Raw genomic sequence first — 26,787 nt, forward strand, 5'->3', positions numbered from 1 at the left:
TTTCTCCACAAATCATTTTTATTTTTATTTTTTTGCCATAATCAAATTTAAAAAAGAATAATATTAGAACACACATTATTAGGAATTTTGAACGCCATGGCATTCAGGTATTTATCTTCTTCGGTAGACTACTAATTTCTAAATTTGATTCTTTATTATTTTCAATAGAAAGTACTATTTATTCATTTTATTTTTATTTAATAACATATAATAAAAATACTCTAATAAACACAGTCTTCCTACCATACACTTGATTTTTCATTTTTAAAAATCATTTTTAAAGTAAAACAAATGGCATTGGCATCAACGTATAAAGGAAGCAAAGGACAATTTTCATCTCTTCCTTCAGTTATGTTTCTCCTTTGCTTTACGCTTCAATCCTTTAATAATTTTAACCTTTTACTCCACTTGTTATTAGTTTGGTAAGAGAAATAAATTCATTGAAACAAAAATTCATGCATCATTTTCAATACAGTTTTTATTTACTGTAAAAGTACAACATCAATTCATAAATTTTTACCCGAATTAATTCGCAAAACTAATCTCTATCTTTAGAAGCTTTACTATGATTCTTGATAATGTAATCTATGATTGAAGTGCTTTTTACTTACGTTTATTTTGTTTACATAAACGTAATTGAATTCAATTACAGAAAATAAAAATACATTCTATCCTTTAAGAAAAGTTAGACGAATAACCTGCATGGAAATATCCTTCAGTATTTGACAGAATTGTCCATTAATCAAACGATAAAAGAATGTAATTTGGGGTTCCCCGTTCTCATTGGCAAGTATTAGGAATAAAATATTATGTAGGAAAAAAAAAAGTATAAAGATTAACTTAGGCCTCTGGAGAAAACATTCATAAGAGTATATAGAATTTGTAAAGTAAAATTAACTTGTATAAAATTAAAAACCAAATTTTAGAAAACTAATAAAATGTAACATTTTCAATTTAACTTGTATACAAAAGTAATTTTAACTTGAAAAAAAAATGATTTTGTTTTCTTTCCTGTTATTTCCTTTTAAAAATATTAATAGAAAGATGTCTCCAATTTAAAAATATAGTTAGATTACATCATCGCTTTCCAAAGAAAAAATCAATGGTAAGAGAGCCTTTAACCTTGTAATCATGAATCCTTTAAGATTACACGACGGGGACAACTTATTTGAGCAAATTGCAATGTAAGCCATTGTCCTTTTTCATTAGCATAATAGTGTTATCATTAAATGACCTTTGAATAAAGGTAGTACAATTAATTTAATGAAAAAAGGTAGTACAATTAGTGCAGTGTAGATAAATGTTATGCATTAAGCCAAAAAATTACTGGAGTGATTTTGGTCCTAGTTTATCCAGATGGACCATATTGCAGGCAAAGTATTTGACATATTTCCTCTGTGGCTTAAATATACATTGATTCTGAAAGTGCTCACTCGCTGTTTTGAGATATTACTTCTCCAAATTTGAGGAAGAGTTGCGCATCAGAGGTGCTGATGGAGGGACAGTTGACCAAGTGTGGAGCTTTAAGATTGGCGTATTCATCCTTGTATGATTGCATTTTTGCAGATGGCTGTGAATGAGGTAAGAGTACTTGCATTGGGGCTGAGTCTTTTGGTGGCACTAGACTCCCCAGCACGCGCGTCACCTCGTGCATTGTGGGTCTATCCACTGGTTGCTTCTTGGTGCACAAAAGAGCAAGCTGAAAAACCTTTTTCACTGCTCCCATGTCCTTGCATGTGGCACTGATATCTGGGTCAACGGTTTCCATTACAGCATCATTAGCTGTCTTGGACAAAATCTACGCAAAAAAGGGACATAGATGTTAGAATATGAAAATTATGTTAGCAAATGAGTTAGGTATATGCCATAAATTACCGACTAAGGTAACAACACCAGAGGGTAACACTACTCAGCTGATTACTGCTATATATATCATGTCTTTTAAGGTAAAATCTTGTTCAGCTGTGTAGGACCACCATACAATGCTATGGCTTTACGTTAAATATTAGTACTTAACTATCTCAAAGCTCATGATGGGGCAAAAGAGATAACAGACAAGAATTGTTTAAAATGAATGGAAGAGTCACCAGATGATGAAGGTTTGATTCGTTTTCCACAGCTTTCCTCCCAGTTAGCAGCTCTAGTAATACAATACCGTAGCTATACACATCAGACTTCTCAGTGAGACGAGAAGTTCTTGCATACTCGGGGTCTATGTAGCCAATTGTGCCCATTATGTAAGTTGAAGTGTGGGACTTAGAAGGACATAGACTCTTTGCAATGCCAAAATCGGTGAGATGGGGCTCCAAGTCTTTGTCTAGTAATATATTAGATGATTTCACATCCCTGTGAATGATACGTGGACAGCAATCATGGTGTAGATAAGCGAGCCCTTGTGCTGATCCAAGTGCTATTTTTAGACGAACATTCCAATCAAGTTTTTTCTTCTTGGTAGGTCCTGAAAAACATAAACAAAAACGTTGCTTGGCTTGAAAGTTTGTAGCAAAGTATGCAACACTATCAACATCTTTCAAGCAAAAAGCTTCAACTTACCATGTAGAAGATCCCACAGACTTCCATTTTCCATGTAATCATAAAAGAGGAGGTTTCCAAATGGAGACAGAGAGTAGCCTTGGAGACTGACCAGATTCCTGTGCTTAATGCTGCCAACTGTCTCAAGCTCAGTCTCAAACTCTTTCAAGCATTGGGGGTAGTGGGAATAGAGCTTCTTGATAGCCACTGGCTTGCAATTCTTAAGAACACATTTGTAAACTGTACTTGATGCACCATACCCAATTATATACTTCTCACTTAGGTTTTCTGTCATCCTCATTATATCATCATATACATGAAGTGCCATATTCATGTGAAGAATCACTAACTTCGGAGGTGAGTAATTAACTGTCAAGAGGGAGAAGTCAGTAGAGTATCATCTTCATTTCGTATAAGCACAGTTAAGATAAAGTACCTGGTTTGTCAAAAGATCCTTCAGGGAAAGGAGCTGGATTGTGTGGTCGGCAAGCTGCAAAGAGTACCATGAAAAGAATCACAAGGGCACCTAGAGCAATTCCTAGGATAGCTGCCTTAGACAAGTTAACTGCATCATCAGAAAAAACATTAGCTCATTCTGTAATACAAACTATTACTTAGTTCTAGAAGGAGTAATGTAATATGAAGAACAAAGAGCCTTCTGTAACTTCCTCATGGAACCATTTTTGAATGAATTACAGTATCATTTTGGAAAATAAAAACAAACATGTGAAACCCTGTTTTATTCTTCAAATGCTTTTATTTTAACAAGTTCAACGTGGTAGTATCATTGTGACGCCCCTTTTTCATAAATAAAATGTCATCACTCCCATATTATTTGTGGGAGTGCTATTGATTTGGCAACAGTAGAAAGTCGGGTATAGGAGACCCGATTTCTCAGTGGATATATTTTAACGAATAATTGTTTAGGATTCAAGCTTGGAGGACACAGTTTCTAAAGGGGTATTTTTTTTTCATTTTGTAAGAATAAATAGTAAAATATGTACGTTTATTTCATTTAACGAGGGAAAAACTACATAAAACAAATATGAAAGAGATATGTAACAATAAAGTAAACTTTGGTTTGCAGCCTATCTTTTGATGTAATCAAGGATCCAGATCACATCAGTCATAACAAAAAAAATGCCTACATGCAGGAATGTAATAAAAAAAATTGCATAAGACAGAAGTAGCAACCTAGACAGCCTCAAGTACAGAATCATACAAATAAAACATTGATGGGAAGATCTTTTGGGGGAGGAACTAGAGATTTTTTGGGTGCTTGTAGAACTATACAATAGAACCATAGAACAGAACATAGATGGAAGGGGACATATTCTCCCAGGGTTCGAAAGTTAACAATTCCTTATCTTACCCAACATATTCTCACAAGCATAACAACCAAAATAACATGGGAAGATCTTTTGAGGAGGACTAGAGATTATTTAATTATTATGAAACCATAAAACAAAAATGTGAAGGAGCAACATGGTATTCCTGCTAGAAAGTTCAGCTAACCTCGCTCGGTAGGGTGAGACCCTTGACAAGATGAATCCAGCCAATAGCCACAGAGACCAGGGTTTCCAATAAAACTGCAAATTAAATATGACGTCAATCAATCAATGAATCCAAAAGAAACAATAAAGATAAAAGGTTCAGTAGGAAATGGCCTAACCTATCAGGAGGAAACCTGGAAAAGTTGTTGCTTGTGGGAATAACACCAACTAAATTGTTGTAAGATACATTACTACAAAATTTTTAGTCAATAACCAATCTGTTAGGTAAAAGTTATATGATCTTTCCAGAGAATTATAATGCCAAATTGTTCCAAAAATAAAATCAGAAGAGATAGAACTTACATCAATGAAAGACTAAGGCAATTTACAAGCGAAGATACATCCCCAGATAATTTGTTCATTTCTAGTCTCCTATAGAATTTCAAACCAAGAGATGTGATTAAAACATGTAAGAACCGCAGCAAAATTATCACTCAATCATGATTTGTCGTAGAAAATTAACAAAATAAACACAAGAACGAACAAATTAATTCCGAGTCTATTTAAGAAACTAAAGAAGCTGACATCAATACTCAATCAAAACTAATGAATATAGATTCTAAGAATAGTTTTTGAGCAATTCGTCCAAAACGATAGCATATATTGCAACAAATTTATGTATTTCTACCAACCAATAAATCAGTAGAATTTAAGGAAGTTGGAGATTTGCCAAGTCCGTAAAATATCATTAACTTATATTAGTAAGAACTTTGAAACAAACACTGAATAAGGAAAAAAGGAGCTTACAAAGATATCATGTTCTGAAGCTGACTAAGTTCTTGAGGGATCAAGCCAGAGAGTTGATTATTTGAAAGGTCACTGATGTACAGAATCGTGAAAATAGTCAGTACAAAAACTAACCATCTTATCTACTAAGGGACAACGGCTACATGAATATACAAAAGTTATTTGACCAGTTAAGCAAACTTTAGGGATATTACTTAGTAGGAATAATAATCAGTAAAAGAAAAAGAAAAAAAAAAAGACTTTCGATGTATTTTCATCTGTAAGTTGATTGACTTACATATCCATGACACTTCTTAGATTACCAAATTCTGCCGGAATAAAGCCTGTTAAATGATTTCTGCTCAGATTCCTAGCAAAATTATTAGTCACAGTCAGTAAAAAGTAACATTCAAGATTTCAAAAGTAACTAGCTAAAACACTCACAACTTCAGAAGATGTTCCAAATCACCAATGGAAGAAGGAATGGAACCAACTATATTATTATTTGATATATCCCTGGAGGGAAACATCGATTAGAATGAAATCAGGGATATAGATATAAGAAGACACAGTAAACTATTCATACTTACAGTGTATCCAAATTTCCAATCCGTGAAAGTTCAATTGGAATAGACCCTTGAAAATTGTTTGAAGAAAGATTCCTAAGGATAGCCATCACAAGGTCTTGAAGGAATCAGAATTAATTAAGAAAAGAAATAATACGTTTAACTTTGAACTGTTAAGTGTTGGGCAATTCCAATAGGACACAAATAAGCATTTATAGAAGTTCATGCGTACTGCCCTGTTTAGGGCCAACAGTAGAACTAATTATTGTGATAAGATGAAAAATTTGGCATATAAAGTCAAGGTAAAACTTACAGATAGGTCATACTCTCCAAGGTTTGAAAAGATGAGGGAATTGTTCCACTCATCTTATTCCCATGCACATTGCTGATATATAATAACAACCAGAAAATCCATCACCTTAATGTAAAAAAAAAGAAAAATAATCCTTCTTACATAGTAATATTCAAGGCTTACTACTTACAGGCTGTTGAGGTTTTTACACGAGCCGAGATTCTCGGGAATTGGACCCTCAAGGTTGTTATTGGCAACATTTCTGCAAGAACAATGTGTGACTGATAAAGCTACTCAACAACCAACAAAATCTATAATTCATATTAACACCACTTACAAGTCAAACAGATCAGTAAGCTTTCCAAGCTCGGGCGGAATTTGTCCACTTAAATGGTTATCATTCAATTCCCTGCACAGGAAGGTGAATCATTATAGGAAAAATTCAACCAAAGTTGCACCTATTGTCAACTAATGACTAAATCATCTTACAAATAGTGAAGCTTTGTCATATTTCCGAGCTCCGGGGGGATGAGACCAGTCAGCTTGTTTCGATGCAAATACCTTCAAACATTACATAAATTTTATCCAATGAGTCTAAATATTTTCTGACTTTTTAATGCACACACTTAAGCACAAAATCAAACTTAAGATGTAAATTTTAAACTACTAACATACACTTACAGTTTTGCTGTGTAGGTCAAATTTCCCAGTATAGAAGGGATTGGCCCACTTAGCATGTTACAGCTCAAATCTCTATAGGAATGTTGAAAGAGAGATTAGTAAAGAGGAAAAATATCAACTCAACAAAGAAACTTCATAAAGTTTGTCAATCGAAAACTTACAACACAGTAAGGGCTTGCATCAGACCAATAACTGGTGGAATATAACCTGAGAGTTTATTGCCTTGCAATGACCTACCAAATTCAAACAACTTTTTAGGAGCTTCTTAGATACTTAAAGTGGAAGACCACATCATTCTTTTTGAAAATATCTAACAGATAACACAATACATACAGAGTAGCTACTTGCAGGAAACCAATATTGAATGGTATCTCTCCAGATAGCTTGTTGTAAGATAAATCCCTGACATTAATGGAACATATTAAAAAGAAAAGAGAAAACATGGTGAGATAAAGTCTGATACAGATACAGTTAGATATACATACAAGATCTCGAAACCAGTACAATTGCCTATGCTTTCCGGAATGCTGCCTGTCAAGCTATTGTTTCTCACGTCACTGCAAAATGGAAGGACGATAATAATTACTTCGCTACCAGACCAAGTAAATGTATAGTTTCAGGATATGAAATAAAAGGAGAGCCATTGTAGTAACTTACAAATACCACAATCCAGTTAACTGGCATATGTCTGGAGAAAGTGAACCCGACAAATTGTTATCTCGCAAGCCACTGTCATAGGAAAATGAAACACAAAAAGATTGACAGCAAGATCACATCATAGATTTCATTGCATAAGTCATTCAAAGGATGGATTTCACTAAATATACAATATACTCACAGATATTGCAAAACTTCATTCCAGTATATAAGTCTTGGTATATCCCCACTGAGATTGTTCTGCGCCAGGTCTCTGGAACAGAACCGATTTTCAAAAACTCTATAGATACTAAATTGATCCTTCAGACGAAAGAGAGAAAATGGAAAAATGACTTACAGAATCTTCAAGTTAGGAACCTGAGAGAGAGTTGAAGGAATTGGTCCAATGAGCTGATTATTTTTCAAGATTCTGAGAGCAGATTTAAAAAAGGGGGAAAAATACTTGTCATAACTATAGCACGGCCTAGCCAAATAAAAAACTCAACGAAACGGAAACCCTCACAAGAACTCACAGATTTTCCAGTTGTTTCATCTTCGAAATTGAAAACGGTATATCTCCCCGAATCTCATTAAAAGAGAAGTCTCTGACAACACAGTAAAAGGAAAAAGTTCCCCCTTAGATATTTTCACTCGGCAGCCAAAACTATCAATGGAATTCAGTTCTTCGGGTATGAAACATACACGTTATTCAAAGAGGAACAGTCACCAAGCTCATCAGGTATCTGCCCAGATAAACGGTTTTCCTTGAGATCACTGTTTAAACGACACATGCATACAAAAGGACAATGGTTTACATAGTCTCAAGTTTGAGAAATGCCAATGAAACTAAGAGCCTAAATAAAGTTAAACTATGAAGCAGAAAGTACATGGAGACCAAGCTGCTAAGCCTCCCTATTGCAGGTGAAATCTCGCCTTCAAGATTCAATCCTGAAAGATTCCTGTGAAAAAAAAAACAGAGAAAATGAAAAGAAGATCCTTATTGAAGCACATACACTACTCAAGAACAAGAAGAGTGGTACTTACAGTGCAACCACATTGAAAGTGACATTATCACAAGTAACCCCTCTCCAGGCACAATAATCTGAAGAAGGTGTATCATTCCAGTCAAACAGAACGTTATCCACATCCCTCAACGACTTCTTCATCTCCAACAACGTTGCTCCTTCAATTCAAACATGCACATTGAGCTCGTAAACCAGAGGAACAAAAGAAAACAACACCGTGTTCGGTTAGAGAAAAGGCCTCACCGTCGTGAGATTTCACCGAATCCAAACAAAGGAAAAGAAGCAGAAGAAGGAGGCCAGACCAAAACGCCATAACAGCATCAAATGCAAACACCACGAAAGAGAAGGCTTTGAGAGGTTTTGTATAGAACTCATTCAAATGATGTGATGGGATGACATGCTTTTTTCTGGTTTTGAAGGGTGTGTTACAGAAGAAGCAGTGCTTTGTTTTGTAATTTGTAACCACGTCACATCACCCTGGCACGTAGAAGACCACTCTCTTTCTTTCTCTCTCTCTGTAATGCCATGCTTGCTGGGTAGAATTAATAGTGATAAATTGATAATACTAACATTAATGGTGTGATGTGAAGTGAATAAATTAATGGAATAAAGTTAAAACTATCTGGCAGCGGTTCTGCTACAACCTGCAACACTGTAGCAGTCTCTATCTACGTACCCAGCAGGGAGGTCCAGCTTTCTCTTTCTCCTTGTTTGTTTTCTCTCTCTTAACTTAATTACACTATGTGGTGGTAGCTGTAGTGGGATCTTATTTCAGCTATTGCAAATTTTACCATGGCATGGTCTTAATTGACGTGGGAAAGGGTCGCTTTCACTGTGTGTTCTTGTGTTGTGATAGTGATGCAAGGCAAGGAGATCCATTTGAGATGAGGTGACAGAGACACCTTTCTCTTTACCGTTCACTCTTTTCTCCAACACTGCCTCTTTCCATGATTATTTGAGTTTGTCTGTTTCTCTCCTTCAATGCCTTGTTCTTTATTATTTGGAAGGAGCTATCTTTCTTTGCTCTCTTTGTTCAATACTACTGCAATGTAATAGATCTCTTCTTAACTTCTTTTAGATCAAAAGGGTTTATTGCAAAATACCTGAAACTCGTTAAAAGTTATGGTTTTTTCATCTGTTAATGTATTGTTAACCTTAAAAAAATGAATAGGAGAACGGTGAGAATATGAATGAGGAAGTGTGGTTTATCTGAAGAAAGGGTACGTGATCTGAGATTTAAAAGAAATCGTAGTGTTTTGTATTATAGCAACGTACAACGTAAATGATTGTATTGTTGGATCATGTAAATTATACTAAGGGGACAGTGACGTCTCTATCTATCTTAATGGCTTCTTTGATATGCAAAAATCCCATGAAAATGAACACACGAGTTTTTCTTAGATACGCAAAATAATGTTCTTTATTTGTAGATTTTTTTTTCGATTAAGTTGTTAATATTTTGTTGTGCGGGTAATAAGGGTCAAATTAAAGTCAGACTGTCTTTTATCTTTGGTTTAATTACTCATATGTTATTCATTTTGGTATAAATATGTGAATTTTGTCTCTACTTAAAAGAAAACATAAATTACATCCCAATTTTTTAAACAATATTTATTTAGGTATTTTTCAGAAATATTCACTTGAGAATTGTCTACTTGAGATATTTTTTTAAAGGTTTAATTACTCTTTTTATCTTATAATTTATTGATTTGATTTATTTTGATTTTTTTATTATTTTTGGTTCAATTTAATCATCTAATTTTTTATAATAATTCAATTTGATCTCTACTGTTAAGTTGATGTGTATCCATATATATTACAAACACGATATTAACATGAACTTAATTACAAAAACTAAATTGAATCTTTTTAAAAAATTGAAGCTAAATTGAATCTTTTAAAAAAATTGAAGGACCAAATTAAACTAAAAAATAATATAAAAGTTAAAATAATTCAAACTAACAAATCAAATAATTAAAACAATAATTAAACATTTTTAAAAAATTAGAATGCTATCGAAAATTTCTTAAAAATTAAGACTAGATTATCATGTCCCTATCAAAATAATACCATCCAAATAATTAAAACTTTATTTTTCTTTTCAAACTCATCGAATCAAATTTTCATCAAATCAATTCTATAGCTCTGGTGACGGAATAAGAGAACCACAATTGAAACTTGACTTGACTTTAGCCTTTGTCGCATTGCTTTTGATGAATTAGGGAAAAAAATAGATGTAGGTTTTCTATATCTATTGTTTTAAAATGAGAAAATATTTTCCACAGAAAGTAGTTATGTGATTTTCATTAAATGTTTAATACGCTGAACAAATAATATCGAATAAAAAAAATAATGAATGTTGTTATTCTTTTATCTGTTAACACTTTTCTTTCTTTGAAAAATCAACAAGGTAGCCAGTGAATTTTTCTGGCAACCATCGATGATATTTTTTTTTATTTGTGACCCACTATAAATAAATCATAAGCAAGATAATAAATAAATAAAAACACTGTATAATTTAGAATTTAATATTATTGAACATTTTCAACTCAATTTTTTTCTTAAAAAGTTAAAGAAATTAATGACAAAAAAAAAATTAATTGGAAACTTCGTTTGGTCTTTATGCATAGGATAAAGAGCAAAACAATAGATGTAAAATGGAAATTTAATTAGTAATTTATTTTTATATTTATGTCTGCAATTCATTTTAATATTTATATTTTTTATTGAATTGGATTATAATATTTGTTAAATAAAATTAATTTAGTATTTTTTTTAAATTGATGTTAACTGTATTTGAAATTGTTGTGTCAATATCTAAAGAATTATATGTATCAAACTGTTTAAAATATATTACATGTTTAAAATATATTACACAGCACTTTCAAACGTGTCTGGAGATAAAAAAAAAAAAAAAATCAAATTTTAACAGTTACTATCTTATAAATAAATGCATTTAACGTCAATTTACCTGAAGGCACCAAATTGACTACATTTAAACATTATTACTCATATGAAGATAAGAGAATTAAAAAAACTGATATTTTTTTCTCCAAAATTAATAAATATTGTTTGCATATATAGTTTAATTTACTAAATATTATAAATAATATAATATTTAATCAATAAAAATATTTATTGTTTAAAAGTATATTAATAAATTAAAATATTTAATTAAGTAAATTTAAATATTTTCAATTATTTTTAATTAAATGTTTATTAAAAATTTATTTTATCAAGTATTAAAAAAATTATAATTTTTAATTAAGACTTTCCTATCTTAATTTAAGACTTTCCTATCTTATTTTACATTGTCATTACATCTTATTATTTAAAAAATAATAATGAATTATATATTTTTTATTAAATCTATACTAAAAAATTATTTTTAATTAATATTATCATTGATTACGATTACATAACCGTTTGATTTGATTTTTACAATATCATGTAAAACACTACAAACTTTTACAACATATGTATATTTTTCTTTTAGTATTATGTGAATATAAGTCGTACATAACAAAAATTATAGATTAATAAAATAACTCACTTAAATGTATTTATATGTGTAATTGTTTTTGTATATGAAAGAAAAATATTTGTTTGTTATATTATTTGTGAGAACTCATTTACAATATTATATTTGGTTATATTATATTTGGTTATGCACATAAGACGGGTGAAGATAGATAAAACTCGTTTATTTCAACGGTTGGTGTTGATTTGTACATATAGTTTTGAGAAAGAATAAAATATTTTGACCAAACATAGATGAAGAGTTTAATAAACAAAGATAAATTAACACATATATTTTTATTTAAATGTAAATTTTTTTAATTCCATTTTATGCAATTATGTATTTTCTATTAATATATTTTCAATTAATGTTGTTTGAATTATTTTTTTCCATGTCATGGTGTATGTTTGTGCATAAATTATTTGCTTATAAAAATGTTGTTATTTAAATATGATATATAAAAATTAATAATTAAATTATTGAAAAAATAAAATATTATTATTATTAAATCTTGTGAATAATCAATAACAATAATAGTTATATAATTATATTAACAACAATAATACTAAAAATAATAATAGTAATGTTAATATCAATAATAGCACTAAATATAATAACAGTAATAATAATAGTTAAATTTTATTTTATATTATTTTTAACTATTGCAATAAAATTAAAATCTAAAAATTTTATTTATTAATTTTATATATTTATCACATTATCAAATTATTCACAATTTTTCACAATTTTTTTTAATGACTTAACTTCTGTATATTCATCTCTTAAATAAAATAAAAAAACACTTTCCCCTTCTATCTTCTCATCAAATTCATAGTTAAAAACAAATACACTCAAAAGTATTTTAATTATTAAAAAATAAATTTAAAATGTGTAAAAAGTAAAAAATCAAAAGATAAAACAATAAATATAAAAGATGTGTAAAAATCTATTCCAATGTAAAATTATGTGAATGAAAAGGGTATACCTAAATTTTGAAGTAAAAATTTGGGATGTTTGACGTAATAAGATTTGATGTTAAATTAAATATTTGAATGGACGAAAGTTGCGTAGCGTGAAAGAGGAAATAAAGTTACTGTATTAACCTCGGGAATTGGAAGGTCCTTTCTATTTTTTTGGTAAATAACATCATCAATGATGATTCATGTTGGTACTTACTTTGGTGTTATGTTGGCAAATAGGACCATCCTATACCCTATACATCTCTACTACCCCTCATTTATTTTTTTCTTCCAACCATACTCCTCTTACATCTTTCCTACACCATTCAAAATTTAGTACTTTGTAATTTTGAAATTTATAAACACTACTATTACATAATAAGTATGTATGGTTTCGTACAGTGCAGCTGGTATACTAGAAAAAAATTATTAATTGTTTAATAAAATAGAAATATATAAAATCAACTCAAATATATCCCTCTACCCAAAAATACCATTTTTTAAGGGAATACATCTTTTACATATAGATAATCTTATAAATTACATGCAATTTATCACTTAAATACTTCTATTTTAAGAATCTTGCTGCTTTAATATTTTTTTCTAATGCATTCTTCTTCTTTTTCATTTTAACGTGTTTTTTATTACTATATTTTTAGTACGCAAGAGTGTTTACATGTTAAAAAAGTTGTTTTATCAACGAAAAATAAAAATATAAGGGTGATAATACGAGTTTAATCTGGTGGATAGGTTCGCATGTCTGTCAAAAAAAAAAGGAGGATAGATCGATGTATATTTATTATTTTTTTTTCTGAACTTTTACATGAACGTCATGAATTATTGTATAAGTGAAAAGATAAATGTTATGTATTTTTTAATGTGTTAAAATTAAAAAGATAGTGTGTATGTCAAAACACAAACATGAATATGATGTAAATGTTGAATTATTAATTTATCATTCAACTTCCAAAAATTTTTACTTAATTTTGTCAATTTCTTAAAATTTCATAATTTGTTGAACATTAAAAATTTCATTATAAGATTTTTATGTTTTTTAAAAAAAACAGACTATCCCACGGACTCACAACACAACATTTATGTGAGACGAGTCAGACTTTTCAACCCATGTTTTTAACGCAGAATAGATCAACCAAACCGCATATTACAAACTAAATGCGAGACAAAACTAAACAGAACAAATTAATTCATATTGTCATACTAAAGAAATATCATCTTGTAACAAATACATTGTAATAAAATATTTTAAAAAATAAATAATAATGAGAGTTGAACCCAACCAATTGAATATATATCGTGAAACTATGACATGAAATAATTACATGTTAGCATCGTACGTTATCTAATAGAAATTAGGAAAATTGATATAAATCTTTAAATCAATTAGAAACAATTAGTGAAAAAAAAATCTGGCATGTTTCACATATAAAAAAGGCACTACACTTTTTAATATTTCATGCATCCTACATAGTATCTATAAAATGAAACAATCAAATCACATTTATTAATATCCATTGATGTCCTCATCATGCAAAACAAATAAACTTAGTGTAAAAGACCCCAACACTATGTATGAAGTAAAGCAATAGTATTATATGTACTATGAACTGTTTCCATAATAGGTGATGCTTCTGATTTAGGAACAACCCTATCACTCTCTCCTCACTAAGATTATTATTAGCTCCTCATCTTGTCCACTTCCTGTTTCTACCATACTTTACTTCTACCCTGTAATCATACACCAAAAGGGAACACAACTCAACTCACAAGATATGATGAAGAAAAAAGATTATATATAAATTGTCACGTGAGTATATATCACAATTTTTTTCTTGGTATGTTTCCTCTGATATCTTTTTCGTTGATAAGAAAGATACAGTTAGGGTTTTATAAATATTAAAACATCTTCTTTTATGTCTATTTTGTATTTATTGTAGTGTAACAAAAGTATATACTAGAAAATCTACTTTACTATACATGTTTATTTTAAAAGGTAATATTTTAAATCATTTGATATTGTTAATTTTTCATTTTGTTCATTTGTTTTTCTGTCACTTGTTTCTCGATAATTAATTTACTCTTTTATCCATTTATTTTAAAAATATGATATATTATGCCAATATTATTTTAAATAACAAAATAAATAAATATTATTTCAAAATAAATAAATAAATAAAAGTTATTTTTTTAACATTTTTATTACGGTAAAACGTGACTTATAAGGTTAACATGGAATGTCCTTAGTTTAATACTTAAATAAAATGAATTATCTATTATTATGAATGATGACCTATGGTAAAAAGTGGACTTTTAAGTCTAATTCAACCATACAAAATTGGTTTGTAAAGTGAGATTTACATCTACTTATATATTATAACTTGATCTTATTTTACCACACCTCTCTCACATCGAGATATATACATCTCATACGTGAGACTAGATATTAATGGATGATCCGATAACGGGTGAAACTGTGTGCCTAACAAACACAAATATCACACGATAAACTTTAAACAATTCTCTCATGATACACGAATATCGTACATGTATACGTTTAGTTTAAAGATAATAAAATAAAAAAATTCTTAAAAACATATAAATATATGGTTGTTAGTGTGTGAATCCAAATTAAAATCATATGTATTTAACATTGTCAAAATAATAATTATAAATTATTATTATCATTAAAAGTATTACTACTTTATTGATTAGATATTTCATTGATAAGTATCCGTAAAGTATCGAACACATATACGTGTTGGACATTGATATGTAACCCTAAGTTGAACTATCGGTACATCATCAAGTAACTCTGATACCATGTTAAGAAGTGAACTTTAAATCTATCTCAATTTCATAAAATTGATTTGTAAAATAAGATTTCTACTCACTTATATATTTATTTTCAACTATTAGTTATTTATCAGAAATTATACCTTTCGTATGAAATTCTTTGTTCGCGTACCTCTTCATCAATAAGTTCTTCCACATTGGTAGTATACATGTCTATCATTCACACGATCTCTCCCGATAAGAAAAAAATACATGTTTGCTTTTTAATTTTTCAAAAGTTAAAATCACTTTTTGTTCTCCATAATACAATATCAATACATCATATATATTTTTATATAAAGTTCAAATTATTGAACTAAATATTGTTTACTATTTTATAAGGAATTATAAAGATAATAAATATTGGTTTAAGATTTTAAAGAAATTAAGTAGAAATATTTTACAATAATTAAAATTAAATCATAGATGGATAAATACCAAAATAAAAATGACAAAATAGATTCATCTTTACAAACTAAATACATTCATCTTACAAATATTGGAAGTGTAATTAAATAATTCAATAGTTTAATTTTTTTTTCAATAAAAATCGTTGAATATTCTAATAAGATAGAATTATATTATATAAATAATATATATATATATATATATATATATATATATATATATATATATATATATATATATATATATATATATATTATAAGTGAATTTTATAAGATTGAGTTAAATAACAATAAAAGTTAAGAAGACTTCATCTAATTGTTTCTTTCATTTATGTAAATAAAAAAATATTTTTATTATGATATAATATTTTATATATTTGTCATCTTCAAAGTTTTTATACACTTTTAAAATAATATTAATACCCAAAATATATTTTTTTAAGATTCTAAAATTAAATATAAAATTCACTTTTTAACATAATTTTAAATTCATCTAAAATCATAACGATTAAAACTAAGAAAATTTATTATATATAAGTAATTTAAAATCTTATCTTACATCTTACAAGTTAATTTCATAAAATTGAATTAATTTTAAAGTTTAGTTTATAATTAAATTTATCAATCCAATAAAATATTCCGATAACAAACATCCTAGAATATATATTGTTTTATTTTCTTTTTGTCATATACAGATTTTGAATTTAAAAAAAAAAAAAAACACATCTTGAAATGTGCAGAAGCTTTCTCCTCTCATATTAAAATATACAATTTTCTTTCTTAGTGGACGAGTATATGACATTAGACTCTGTTTAAATTTTCGTTAATGCTTCATTCATTATTGTTAAGAAAATAATAACCAAGATATTTTTTTCGTTGTCATTCACTGAAAATATAAATATTTATTACAATGTTTTTTCTCCAATTTATTAAAGTATACACTCTCATATTTTAATAGATACAAATATATTACAGGTTACGCTATAAAATACTCTATATGCTGGCTTACTTAAGCTTATGTGCCTGAATGGGAATAAATGGTCTGAAGACTTAGCCCTTTCTAGGGATCTGAGACCCATGAAGCTGTAGAAGCAATGAGTTGCCAACCACGAAGATGGAGCTCAGAGCCATCAGTCCTCCTGTGAATAAATATCAAGGGTGACGACAAACACCATACCAAGAAAGAAAGAAAGAACCTATTTTATTGATCACAATACATTAATAATTTTCTTATAAATAAGAAAATGTCACCAATTGGCTCTTGTTGATGAAGACTAGAGAATTGAAGAGTTTAGTTTGAAAAATTAAAATTATACTACTATTATTCCTTTTTTTCATACATTAATAATTTAACGATGATTTTAAAATTCTTACAATTATAAACAACTTCAAGACTACTAATTAAATTAATTGTTTTCCTTAATAAGTGTGAATTAATTATAACTTCTTGAATAGCAGGAGGAAATGTATGAGAAGAATGGAGTGGTAGAATGCTACTCACCAGAAAGTGACGGTGTCATGGCGAAGTCAAATTGGGGAAGTAAAACACCGCCAGCAATGGGAATGGCAACAACATTATAGGCGACCGCCCAAGACAAATTTTGGTACACTTTTGCCATTGTTGCCTGTGCTAGGTCGAGCGCATCGACAACCTGTCAAATTAAAAGTTAGAAAACTAACACATCGTTAGTTTGAAAATGAAGGGTTATATAAAGTTTTGAAATTTGAGTATGGTATTGTACGAGGGGCTCCTTTTTTTCCCACCACAACCCGTTCTATTTTGTTCTTCTCCCTCTCGTAATAAAAATTAACAGGCTAAAAAAAAAAATAGTCCATTCATAAAAAACACACTATAACAGTGCATCACTGTGGTATGAAGCAGATGATTGTTTAAGCAGGTCACTTGTATCATGGTGCAAAAATTCAAAGCAATGAGAAAACATTCAGAGTTGCCACAACTGATGGAAATTTCAAGTATTAAAATTTTTCACCATCTGCTTGGATACCCGTTCCCCCTATCCCTCTCAAAAAGAGAGCAACATCTTGGGATGCATTATGCCATCATCATTGTTGTATCAAACAAAAGAATGCTTTAAGCAGGTAACTTATATTATCGTGTAGATTGAAAGCATTGAAAAAAAATTAAGAATTGCCACATGCAACGAAATTTTCAAATATTTCAAAATTTTACCATCTGCCTTCCATTTGGGCAAAAATAAAAAAAGATCAATAGCTTGGGATTGCATATAGGTGAAACAAAAAATTCGGGGCATCATAAAAGACATACTTGTGAAATTTTGTTCCCTAGAAGTATAATAGATGCTGCATCCGAGGCAGCATTCTCTTGAGCTTCATTCTGCAGAGCAATCCCAACATCAGCTACAGCCAAAGAGGGTGCATCATTTATCCCATCACCTACCTTAGAGAAGGGGAGAAAAAAACTGTCTTAATAAAAATGTCATTTTTCTGGTCGTTGGTAGATGGATGCAATAGTTGACAAGAATTCCACAGCATTATGCTTTTACAGAAAGCATTTTGGTTTGGAGCTGTTCCATAGCATGTTCTTCAATTAATTAGCAATCATAAATGTCTGAAGAACTTTGAAAACAAAAAACAAAAATAAAAAACCAATTTTTTATAGCTACTTGTAACACTGACACTAAATTTAAAATCAACCTCAGGATCATATTATAAGCTCAGTGCATCTTTACCTTGTGTTTTGGCCCTAGTTCTCTATTGAACTTAAGGTAAAAACCCAAGATAAAGAAAATTACAAAGAAAGAGCAGGTGTGAGGGGAGAGAACTTGGTTAAGTACAGCTGTCATCACTCAACGTACCATCGCAACATGATGTCCGGCAGCTTTTAGAGAGGAAATAAACCTAGATTTCTGTTGTGGAGACAAAGATGCTTTGACAAAATCATTTTCAATTCCAACTGTATCTGCTACTGTTGCAACTGCTTCTTCCCTGTCTCCTGACAAGAGGACCGTTTTAATCCCCTTCTGGTTGAGCCTTCCAATAAATGCAACAAAGTCAGCCGGAAAATGCACACATGAAGAACTAGAAAAACTAGATAAAGATTTGAATTGGCAACTACTTCTAATGAATGCAGGAAATAGTTAAATCCAGTGTACGGCGTCCATTACAATGGTTAAGAAATCGGTGTACCGCTATGCTAGTATTGAGCTTGAAATGAATGCTAAGCTCGTAGAACCAAAAAAAAAACACTGCCCTTTTTTTCTGAAGAAAGTGAAGTGAACCAACTTCGCATTTGTTCAGAAGAAGCACTGGTATTATTTTCCTATAACGAGTGGTATCGGTAGAATATTCTGAGGACACATACAGCAAAATAAACTTACCTCATTACAGTAGATTCAGCATCTTCACGCACAGTATCAGCTATGGCAATAGCACCAATGATGCCTTCTCCTTCACGTCCAACATAGACAACGCTTTTCGAATACTTAGAAGATGTTGTATTTGATGAATGACTCACCAAACTATGTTCCAGATTTGTCAAATCAGACGGATTTACTATTGTTTGGAAGCGTTCATGAACCCATTCCAAAGACCCAACAGCAATCAAATGGCCATCTACTTCTGCTAAAGTACCAAAACCTGGTTCGACTAACTGTCTCTTTGTGACAGGAAGGATCAACTCCAATGACTCAGCTTTATTGATAATAGCCTTTGCTATTGGGTGAGATGCAGTCTTCTCCACTGCAGCAGCAATCCGAAGAATTTCAGACTCTTCATAATGGATAGAGCCTATGGCCGACACAACTGGTTTTCCTCTTGTCAGGGTTCCTGTCTGAAAGCACAGTGCTAGTAAATCTTCTTCCTTCTTTTTTTTTTTCATGAGAAACTATAGCCGGTCTAAAAAGTTGGATAGTGTATAAATTAGTTTTTCTTTTTTTTTTCAAAATAATTAATTTGTGTCCATTATTTATGTATACCATATATCTATTCTACACCATAGTACATTATCCTATAGGCTCCCATTACACAGTATCAATAAAGCAGAGTATAAGGGATCACTAACTCACTTTTGTGAGTTTTCTGTCTCGATGTGAAATTTGGTATGCAAATAAACAAACTTAATAATGTTTTCTTTAAGACATTCATCCTACTAAAGTCATCAATACAGTCCTTATTACAAAAATATATGCATGTTACCTTACCATATAAATGTTTGTACATGTTGAATGGGGAGGATTGAGGAAAGACGAATAATACTATGAGGAATTACCTTGTCTAGAGCAATATAGTTTATTCTGGCCAAGCGTTCCAGCACATCCCCTCCCCTAATAAGAAGTCCTTTTCTTGCTCCTGGTCATTGTAACACGTGCCTAATGTGAGAGTTAGTTACAAAAAAACTAAAGATACTAAAACTACCTTACCAGTTTGCTAGGAAGCGTGTTTTACACAAAAAAAGTCAACAAAGTCGAGTGCATAAGAAAAACTAGATAAGACACCTTATCCAAATCCTGATTAAGACATGGTTACTTTGAAACGCAATAATTTTATGTCTTGTTCGTTAATATATATTTACATGGAAGAACAAAAAATATATGAAAGAAATATTTCTTGTCTCATAATAAGTGTCGTGGTAGGTTTATTTACATAAACCAACATTAATTCATTAATAGTTTTTTTTTTGTCCATCATTAGTATTATTAGAAGTATAAATGAAAAAGAAAAGTGATTGATATTTTATTACTCGGTGCCAATCAATTTTCAAGGAAGAGAAAATTGAAAACCTTGGTATCAGATAAAATGAATCAATATTTGAGCAACGAGGAATGCTAGAATACGCTCCCTATTATATTTTTGTCCACGCAGTACTATTACAAGAAATCTACAAAGATCCAATAAACAAGAAATCGGAACCACCACATTATGGGTCTAGAGTGAATCTTAACCAAAAGTAAATGGAGTTAAACTGCAACTATAAGTGCGGTGTACTGTTCAAGTAACTTCATCCAACAGTTGTCTAAGTTTACTAAAAATAGAAAGCAAAAGCATCGTACCAAGTGAAGTGCCAACCAGGATTGCTGTGGGCGTAGCAAGACCCAATGCACAAGGACAAGAAACAACCTACAAAGCGGGGACAAAGATTATTTTTAAATAGATTCATAAGCAATTACAAACACCAACATTTCGTGTCCTGCCTGAATTTTTTTTTTTTTATCAGGAACAATTCCTTATACTTGTTTTCATGACCCTACTTTTTTTCTTCCTCATTATCCACAATGTTGCAATCAGTTCCTGATACACATGCTCACAACTACTAGCTTACGGCACCAAATTTTAGATTTGTTTAATATGAAGAGTCCATATCAAAGGCTGTTTGCAACTCTGAAGACTCATAAACAACATGCAAGATTTTGTCAAGTACGTCCTAACCAACAACAGATGAATGCAGAAAGCTAGTAAAAAAGGCAGTGCTTCATTGGAGATATTGAAAGAAAAGTGAATAAGGACACGCCATAAATTTTAGTTGCAAACTTGAAGCGCCAACTACAAGGGAAACTAGAGTTTAAAATGGCTCACCAAAACATCTACAGACAGTTTTAAACTCAAAAGCAAAGGATCTCCTTCTGGGCCCGCAATGTCATTGAGCAAAACATCAGGAAATATCTGTGATCCAACAAAATACCTGGGGATAAATGCAAGAACTTTGTCAAAGGTAAGGCTCAAGATGAACTGTATACATCAAGTCTTCTACTCGGGAAAGTTCATAAATCTTGCAAGATTCTAAGAAGAACAGACACTGATGTTGGCATATGACACAAAAGGACACAACTATATCTTGTCTAAATGTCAGGGAGAGCCACATAGGCTGGATAACAAATAACATCAATGTCATAGTAAATTAATCATAGCCCTGACAAACCCCACTACCATTTGGGATTAGTGGGGCAAATCCAAAAGTTATCAACTAAAAAACTTATATGGAAACATAGATACTTACCAAAATGCAAATGTTGCTGCTGACAGAGTCATTACACTGTATACAAATGGCCCTGCTATTGAATCTGCAAGCCTTTGTACTGGTGCTTCACGTGATTGAGCTTCCTCAACCTAAATTTCCCCAGATAAAGATGTAATATTGCAGAAACTCTACATTTGTTTGATTTCCACATATCTCAAATCAATGGACTTATCAACAATGCTAGCTCAGAATATTCCAAAAAACATTAAATGAAGCAAAGCAATTATACGATGAGTTCAGCACCACATTGTCCTATAAAATTATAACAATTAGGGATGCATGAAATTGAATTTTTAATTCAGCAAAAACTGTAAAACATGATCATATCATTTAAATGATACAAGCCATTACAGAAGATGAGATACTAACCATGCGTACAATCTTCGATATCACAGTGTTGGAACCAGTTGAAGAAGCTTCAATCCTTAAAGGACCATCCTGAAACAGTAATTTGTTTGGTCTAAGAAATAGATCAACAAGTTTGTTCGCAAGAAAAGGTAGATGAGCTGAAATCACTCGTGTGCCTCACGTGTGAATTCAGTGAGACAACACAAAGTTAAAGACTGACCCAATTTATAGTTCCTGCTGAAACTGTGAGGCCTTTCTCCTTAAATACAGGAAGTGATTCCCCTGTAAGCATGGATTCATCTACAACACTTCTTCCCGAAATAACCTTTCCCTGACCGTGCATTTCTCTAGTTAGCAAGCAATACCACATGAACCAAATTTTAAGTGTAAATATTTGAATGAATGTTTTCATAACAATGTTATTATTATAGGATATTGTTGGCATATTAGGCACATCCTATTAATTGAGCATTTGGTCCTAGAGACTACAAATTTAATGCAATGATATGTGTGCACTCTCACCAATTCAGGTACCACAAAAATAACTTCATGATTTGTTTCAGTTAAGATAAACAGAATATCAATAGAAATCCGAAAGGCTTACATCTATAGGAATAGTTTCTCCAGGCAACACCAACACAGAATCACCTACTCGAATATCATCAGTTGGGACTTCAACACAAATTGCATCAGAGCAAAGCACAGTGTCAGTAGAAGGTGAACCTTCTGTTGAAGTAATCACAAGTCTTGATTGAGTAGATATAAGTGACTGGAAAAACATTCACCACAGTGTAATCATGTAAGATAAAAAAAATTAAACTGAAAGGAAAATATTACTCTAAAGAAATGCCATTCATAACAGACAAAACTATAATTTGATGCTTAATTTTCACATGAGCCACTTTACTTTATGTCTAAAGTTCCAGTTCTTGGATATTTCATTTTTCTCAGGAATAATAATTGATCAGAAATGGAAGTGGAAGTTGAAACAAGATTGGATTTTCAAACGGAACAACCAACAAAATGCGTCATCTTTGCTGTAACCTACGGAGGCCATTTAATCATTATAAGGAACATATTCATAAATAAAAATTCTGTTCCAACGGAATATATTAATGAATTCAGTTCCAATGACATTGAAGTAGTTGGCTTCCAAATTCTGAAGTCTCATGTTGATGATGTATTACTAACGGAACCCTACAAAATGTGTAATAATTTGTTCTTGGAAAACGCATTACTGATTCCAGAAAGCAAATAACCAGGTTATTTAAATATTATTTTACTGGAGTGTTATCAGATGAAAGAGGTGAATCACAATGTAACTTACAAGCAGTTCATTCATATCGCTAGATGCCTGGATCCTTGCCTTTTCCTCCAGAGAACGTCCCAGAAGCACGAAACCAAGAAGCATGACCTGCACGCTAAAAGATTAAATACTCACATGAGGAGCTTATACACACATGAACGTAAGAAGTATGAACAAGACAATAAAAGACACATTTTATAAAGGTGAGAGGTTATTAAATTAAACAGGACCCTAAAGCCAAGATAGAACAAAAGGTGGCAGATTTTCCAATGACAAATATCAGGACAGATAAAAGTAGAGAAAGTCACCGGTTCATCAAAGAACGATGCATCCCATGCTAGGCCGGGGTTAAGTAACGGGATCTACAGCAAAGACAAGTTCGAACAATTAAACAATTAAACAATTAAACAAAATCAGATATTATATTGTCTCAAATTAACCGAACACTCAAATTCCAAATAGAATCTCACGGAACTAATGATGAATGCAGCTATAGAACCAAATCCCACGAGAGAGTTCATGTTAGGCGACCCCTTCTTAAACGCATTTAGGCCATCAAAGAGTAATTCTGAAACGTTTCATGAATCATACACAGTAAGAAAATAGTAAAACTACGAAGAGAAGTTGCTGCTATGTATCAACAAGGGAAAAGAAAGAAGAACTAACCTCGTCCTGGTCCCAATAGAGCCCCCAAAGCTAAACCACCTTTCACGTACGAACTATGAAGAATGTCCAAAAGCGATCCTGCAAATAGAAAGTAAGTTCAAAGACTATTAGACAGCGCTTACAAATTGCGCTCCCCACTCGGCTTATTTGCGTTTAAGCGAATTTGTAGCTGAATAGCAAATAGAACTTTGCATGTTCTCGAGTACTACCATGACCAATGTGGATCCCCAGAGAGTGAAAGATATGCGAAGCGTGCGACCCGCAGCACAATGCGACCAATGTCCAAGCGAACGCGACGCGGCTTCGACTCTTAGCGACCAATTCCTCCTTCTTCTTCACCAATTCCTTCCACTTCCTCACGTTTTCCGTCACTCCCGAACTCGACGCTCTCCGCTTCGTCGGAAATCCGCAGTCGCTCAGTCTCCGTGAGAGGCTCTCCGCGACGCTCGCCGGTTCCTCCTCGATCCGGCGCAGATTAACGGCAGCGGTCTCGGTCAGCATGTTGACCACGACCGAGTCGACTCGTTCGTCAGCGGACAGGATGCTTTTGACTCGGGAGACGCACGCACCGCACATCATGCCGGTGACGTCAAGCAGAACTGGCGAGTCTTTTTTCTCTCTCTGGACTCCGATAAGAACTGATTCCGGTGAGCTAATCTCGGTCCGGAAGGAGCTGGATACTGCGAATGATGGACGGAAAATCTCATGACGGTGGCGGTTGCGACGTCGTCTGGTCGGACAAATGAATTGAACGGCATGGTTGGGCGTGTAATTGAAGCAGAGCTTGGGTTGCAAGGTGAGAGGAAATCTGAAGAGACAAGTAGCCATAATCCGTGAGAGAAGAAACAGTTGTGAACCACCAATTTTTCATGATACCTGCTAATTTCTCACGGTAGAGGCCTTCGTTGAATATTTCAAACATCGCCAATCAGAACTTGACACGTCCATTTCCTATGCAACTGGCGGCTACGAACGGATAGTTACTGTAAGTTAATGTCAGAGGTAAGAAGAAAAAGAATGAGAAATTTATGAGAAACAGAAAAGTAATAAAATGTAATTTTATTATAATGTTTATTTAGTTTAATGTTTTTATTTGTTTGTTAACTATTATTGTTTATTGTATAAAAGATTAAAAAAATAATATTTGTTATTTTTATTACTTCTTGTTTTATAACTAATTAAATCAATTTTTCTTTCTTTCTCTTTCTCCTCTTTCACTTCATTTTAATGTACAATAAGTTAATTTATCAATTCAACACATGTTATTGATTTGGGTTTCGTTACCTTTATTCTTTAAAAATCAAATTGAAAAAGCGTTTTATATATGAAGCTAAATTAAAAATAAATAAAACGTGCATATATATATATATATATATATATATATATATATATATATATATATATATATATATATATATATTTAATTTTATTGATTGGTCCGTGATGTAACAGTTGCGTGAAGCACTCCCTCATTTGCCTTTCAAACATTATAAACGTGCCTTTATCTAAAATTTAATGTTCATGTATTCATAAATTATAGTATCAATCTATAGAAATACGATTGTTTACGTGGGTTTTAAAATAGGTTAATATGAAGATACAAAAAAGTTTATATATACTAAATTTATATTGAATAATAGTTAAAAACTGTTTTATATTTTCGACGGATAGTATCAATCTATTTTCTCTTTTACTTCTATAATTTAATAGACAAAACAATTTTAATGTAAAGCTCTGCGTAAAACACTAATTTCAAATAGTATTTCAATTTCTTGAATTAAAATTTTATTTTTAATTAGTGTGGTTACATTTTTTTTTGTCTTTTATCTTAATTAATATATCCAGAGTATAAAGTTGCGACATTTTAACTTTTATTATTATTAGAGTAAATTATACTCCTATTTGTTATATTTATCTTGAATTTTATACAATACCTTTTTCCCCCATAATGTACAGAAAAAATTCTAATTATATATATATATATATACATGTATACTATTATAAAACTATTATTTGAGTTTTATGAAAAATGCCGCGTTTATAATACCTTTAAAAAAGAAATTCAGCGAATAATAATTACTCGATGAAGAATTTAATTATTATTTGTGGCGTGAGGCATAACATCGACCGGATTAATAAGTCTGACCTCAATAATTGATTTTGGTCTAAATAAGGTTGAGTCTTGAGTTCTGTAATATCAGCTGCGGAGCTCTTAAGGAGCAGGCGGGGCCATCCTCCCCAATTTATTTTTTTTTAAATTATGTGTTTAATTATTTTAAATTATGTATAGTTTTAATTTTTTAAAATTAGATAGTTTTTTATTAAAAAATTAATGAAAATGAAATTAGATATCTTTTTATTTTTTATAAAGTAAACTATTTAGTGTTAATAAATAGTAAAATATAAAATTAAATATAATAAAGAAAAAAATTATTAAGATAATTTTTATTTATTTTTGTCTCTCTCACACTCACCTAATTTCTTTTGTTATCAAAGAAAAAAAAATAAGTTAAACAAAAATTCATTATTTTTTTCCTATTTTTTTATATTCTTTCTTCCATTAAAAAAAAAGGAAATTTTTTTTCTCTCTTAGTGAAATACTTATTTAATATTTAATACTATTTTTTATCTCATGACATTTTTTATATTATTTTTTATGAATATAGAAGAGTAAGTAATGTATTATTTGATTTTCTTACGAACAATTTTTAAGTGTACTTATCAT

At 31.0% G+C, this 26,787-nt stretch overlaps 2 protein-coding genes across 4 annotated transcripts; both read right to left on the reverse strand.

Moving 5' to 3' along the window:
• Positions 1–1,230: 1,230 nt before the first annotated feature.
• Positions 1,231–8,557, reverse strand: LOC114162153 (LRR receptor-like serine/threonine-protein kinase ERECTA). Of its 2 annotated transcripts, XM_028045944.1 has the most exons (27): positions 8,255–8,557; positions 8,031–8,169; positions 7,874–7,945; positions 7,689–7,760; positions 7,520–7,591; positions 7,345–7,416; positions 7,189–7,260; positions 7,008–7,079; positions 6,836–6,907; positions 6,684–6,752; positions 6,512–6,583; positions 6,351–6,422; positions 6,159–6,230; positions 6,007–6,078; positions 5,860–5,931; positions 5,691–5,762; positions 5,402–5,473; positions 5,256–5,327; positions 5,110–5,181; positions 4,833–4,904; positions 4,389–4,457; positions 4,205–4,276; positions 4,048–4,121; positions 2,969–3,097; positions 2,554–2,901; positions 2,088–2,458; positions 1,231–1,798 (listed from the first exon to the last, which is right to left on the reverse strand). In XM_028045944.1, the coding sequence occupies exons 1-27, from the start codon at positions 8,322–8,324 to the stop codon at positions 1,430–1,432; spliced, it is 2,934 nt and encodes a 977-aa protein (XP_027901745.1). In that variant the 5' UTR covers positions 8,325–8,557; the 3' UTR covers positions 1,231–1,429. The 2 variants fall into 2 exon arrangements, with proteins under 2 accessions (XP_027901745.1, XP_027901746.1); XM_028045945.1 differs by lacking the exons at positions 8,031–8,169; positions 8,255–8,557 and having other exon boundaries at positions 7,689–7,729; positions 7,874–7,892.
• Positions 8,558–16,603: 8,046 nt separating this feature from the next.
• On the reverse strand, positions 16,604–25,008 carry LOC114163395 (copper-transporting ATPase PAA2, chloroplastic). Of its 2 annotated transcripts, XM_028047706.1 has the most exons (17): positions 24,272–25,004; positions 24,063–24,140; positions 23,867–23,964; positions 23,705–23,758; positions 23,418–23,504; positions 22,695–22,859; positions 22,311–22,421; positions 22,112–22,180; positions 21,722–21,831; positions 21,301–21,406; positions 20,778–20,844; positions 19,997–20,076; positions 19,107–19,558; positions 18,585–18,759; positions 18,035–18,166; positions 17,249–17,399; positions 16,604–16,886 (listed from the first exon to the last, which is right to left on the reverse strand). In XM_028047706.1, the coding sequence occupies exons 1-17, from the start codon at positions 24,888–24,890 to the stop codon at positions 16,798–16,800; spliced, it is 2,643 nt and encodes an 880-aa protein (XP_027903507.1). In that variant the 5' UTR covers positions 24,891–25,004; the 3' UTR covers positions 16,604–16,797. The 2 variants fall into 2 exon arrangements, with proteins under 2 accessions (XP_027903507.1, XP_027903508.1); XM_028047707.1 differs by lacking the exons at positions 16,604–16,886; positions 17,249–17,399 and having other exon boundaries at positions 18,035–18,293; positions 24,272–25,008.
• Between the last annotated feature and the right edge of the window lie 1,779 nt (positions 25,009–26,787).

The sequence above is a fragment of the Vigna unguiculata genome, chromosome 9, assembly GCF_004118075.2.
Source record: "Vigna unguiculata cultivar IT97K-499-35 chromosome 9, ASM411807v1, whole genome shotgun sequence".
Classification (NCBI taxonomy): Eukaryota; Viridiplantae; Streptophyta; class Magnoliopsida; order Fabales; family Fabaceae; genus Vigna; species Vigna unguiculata.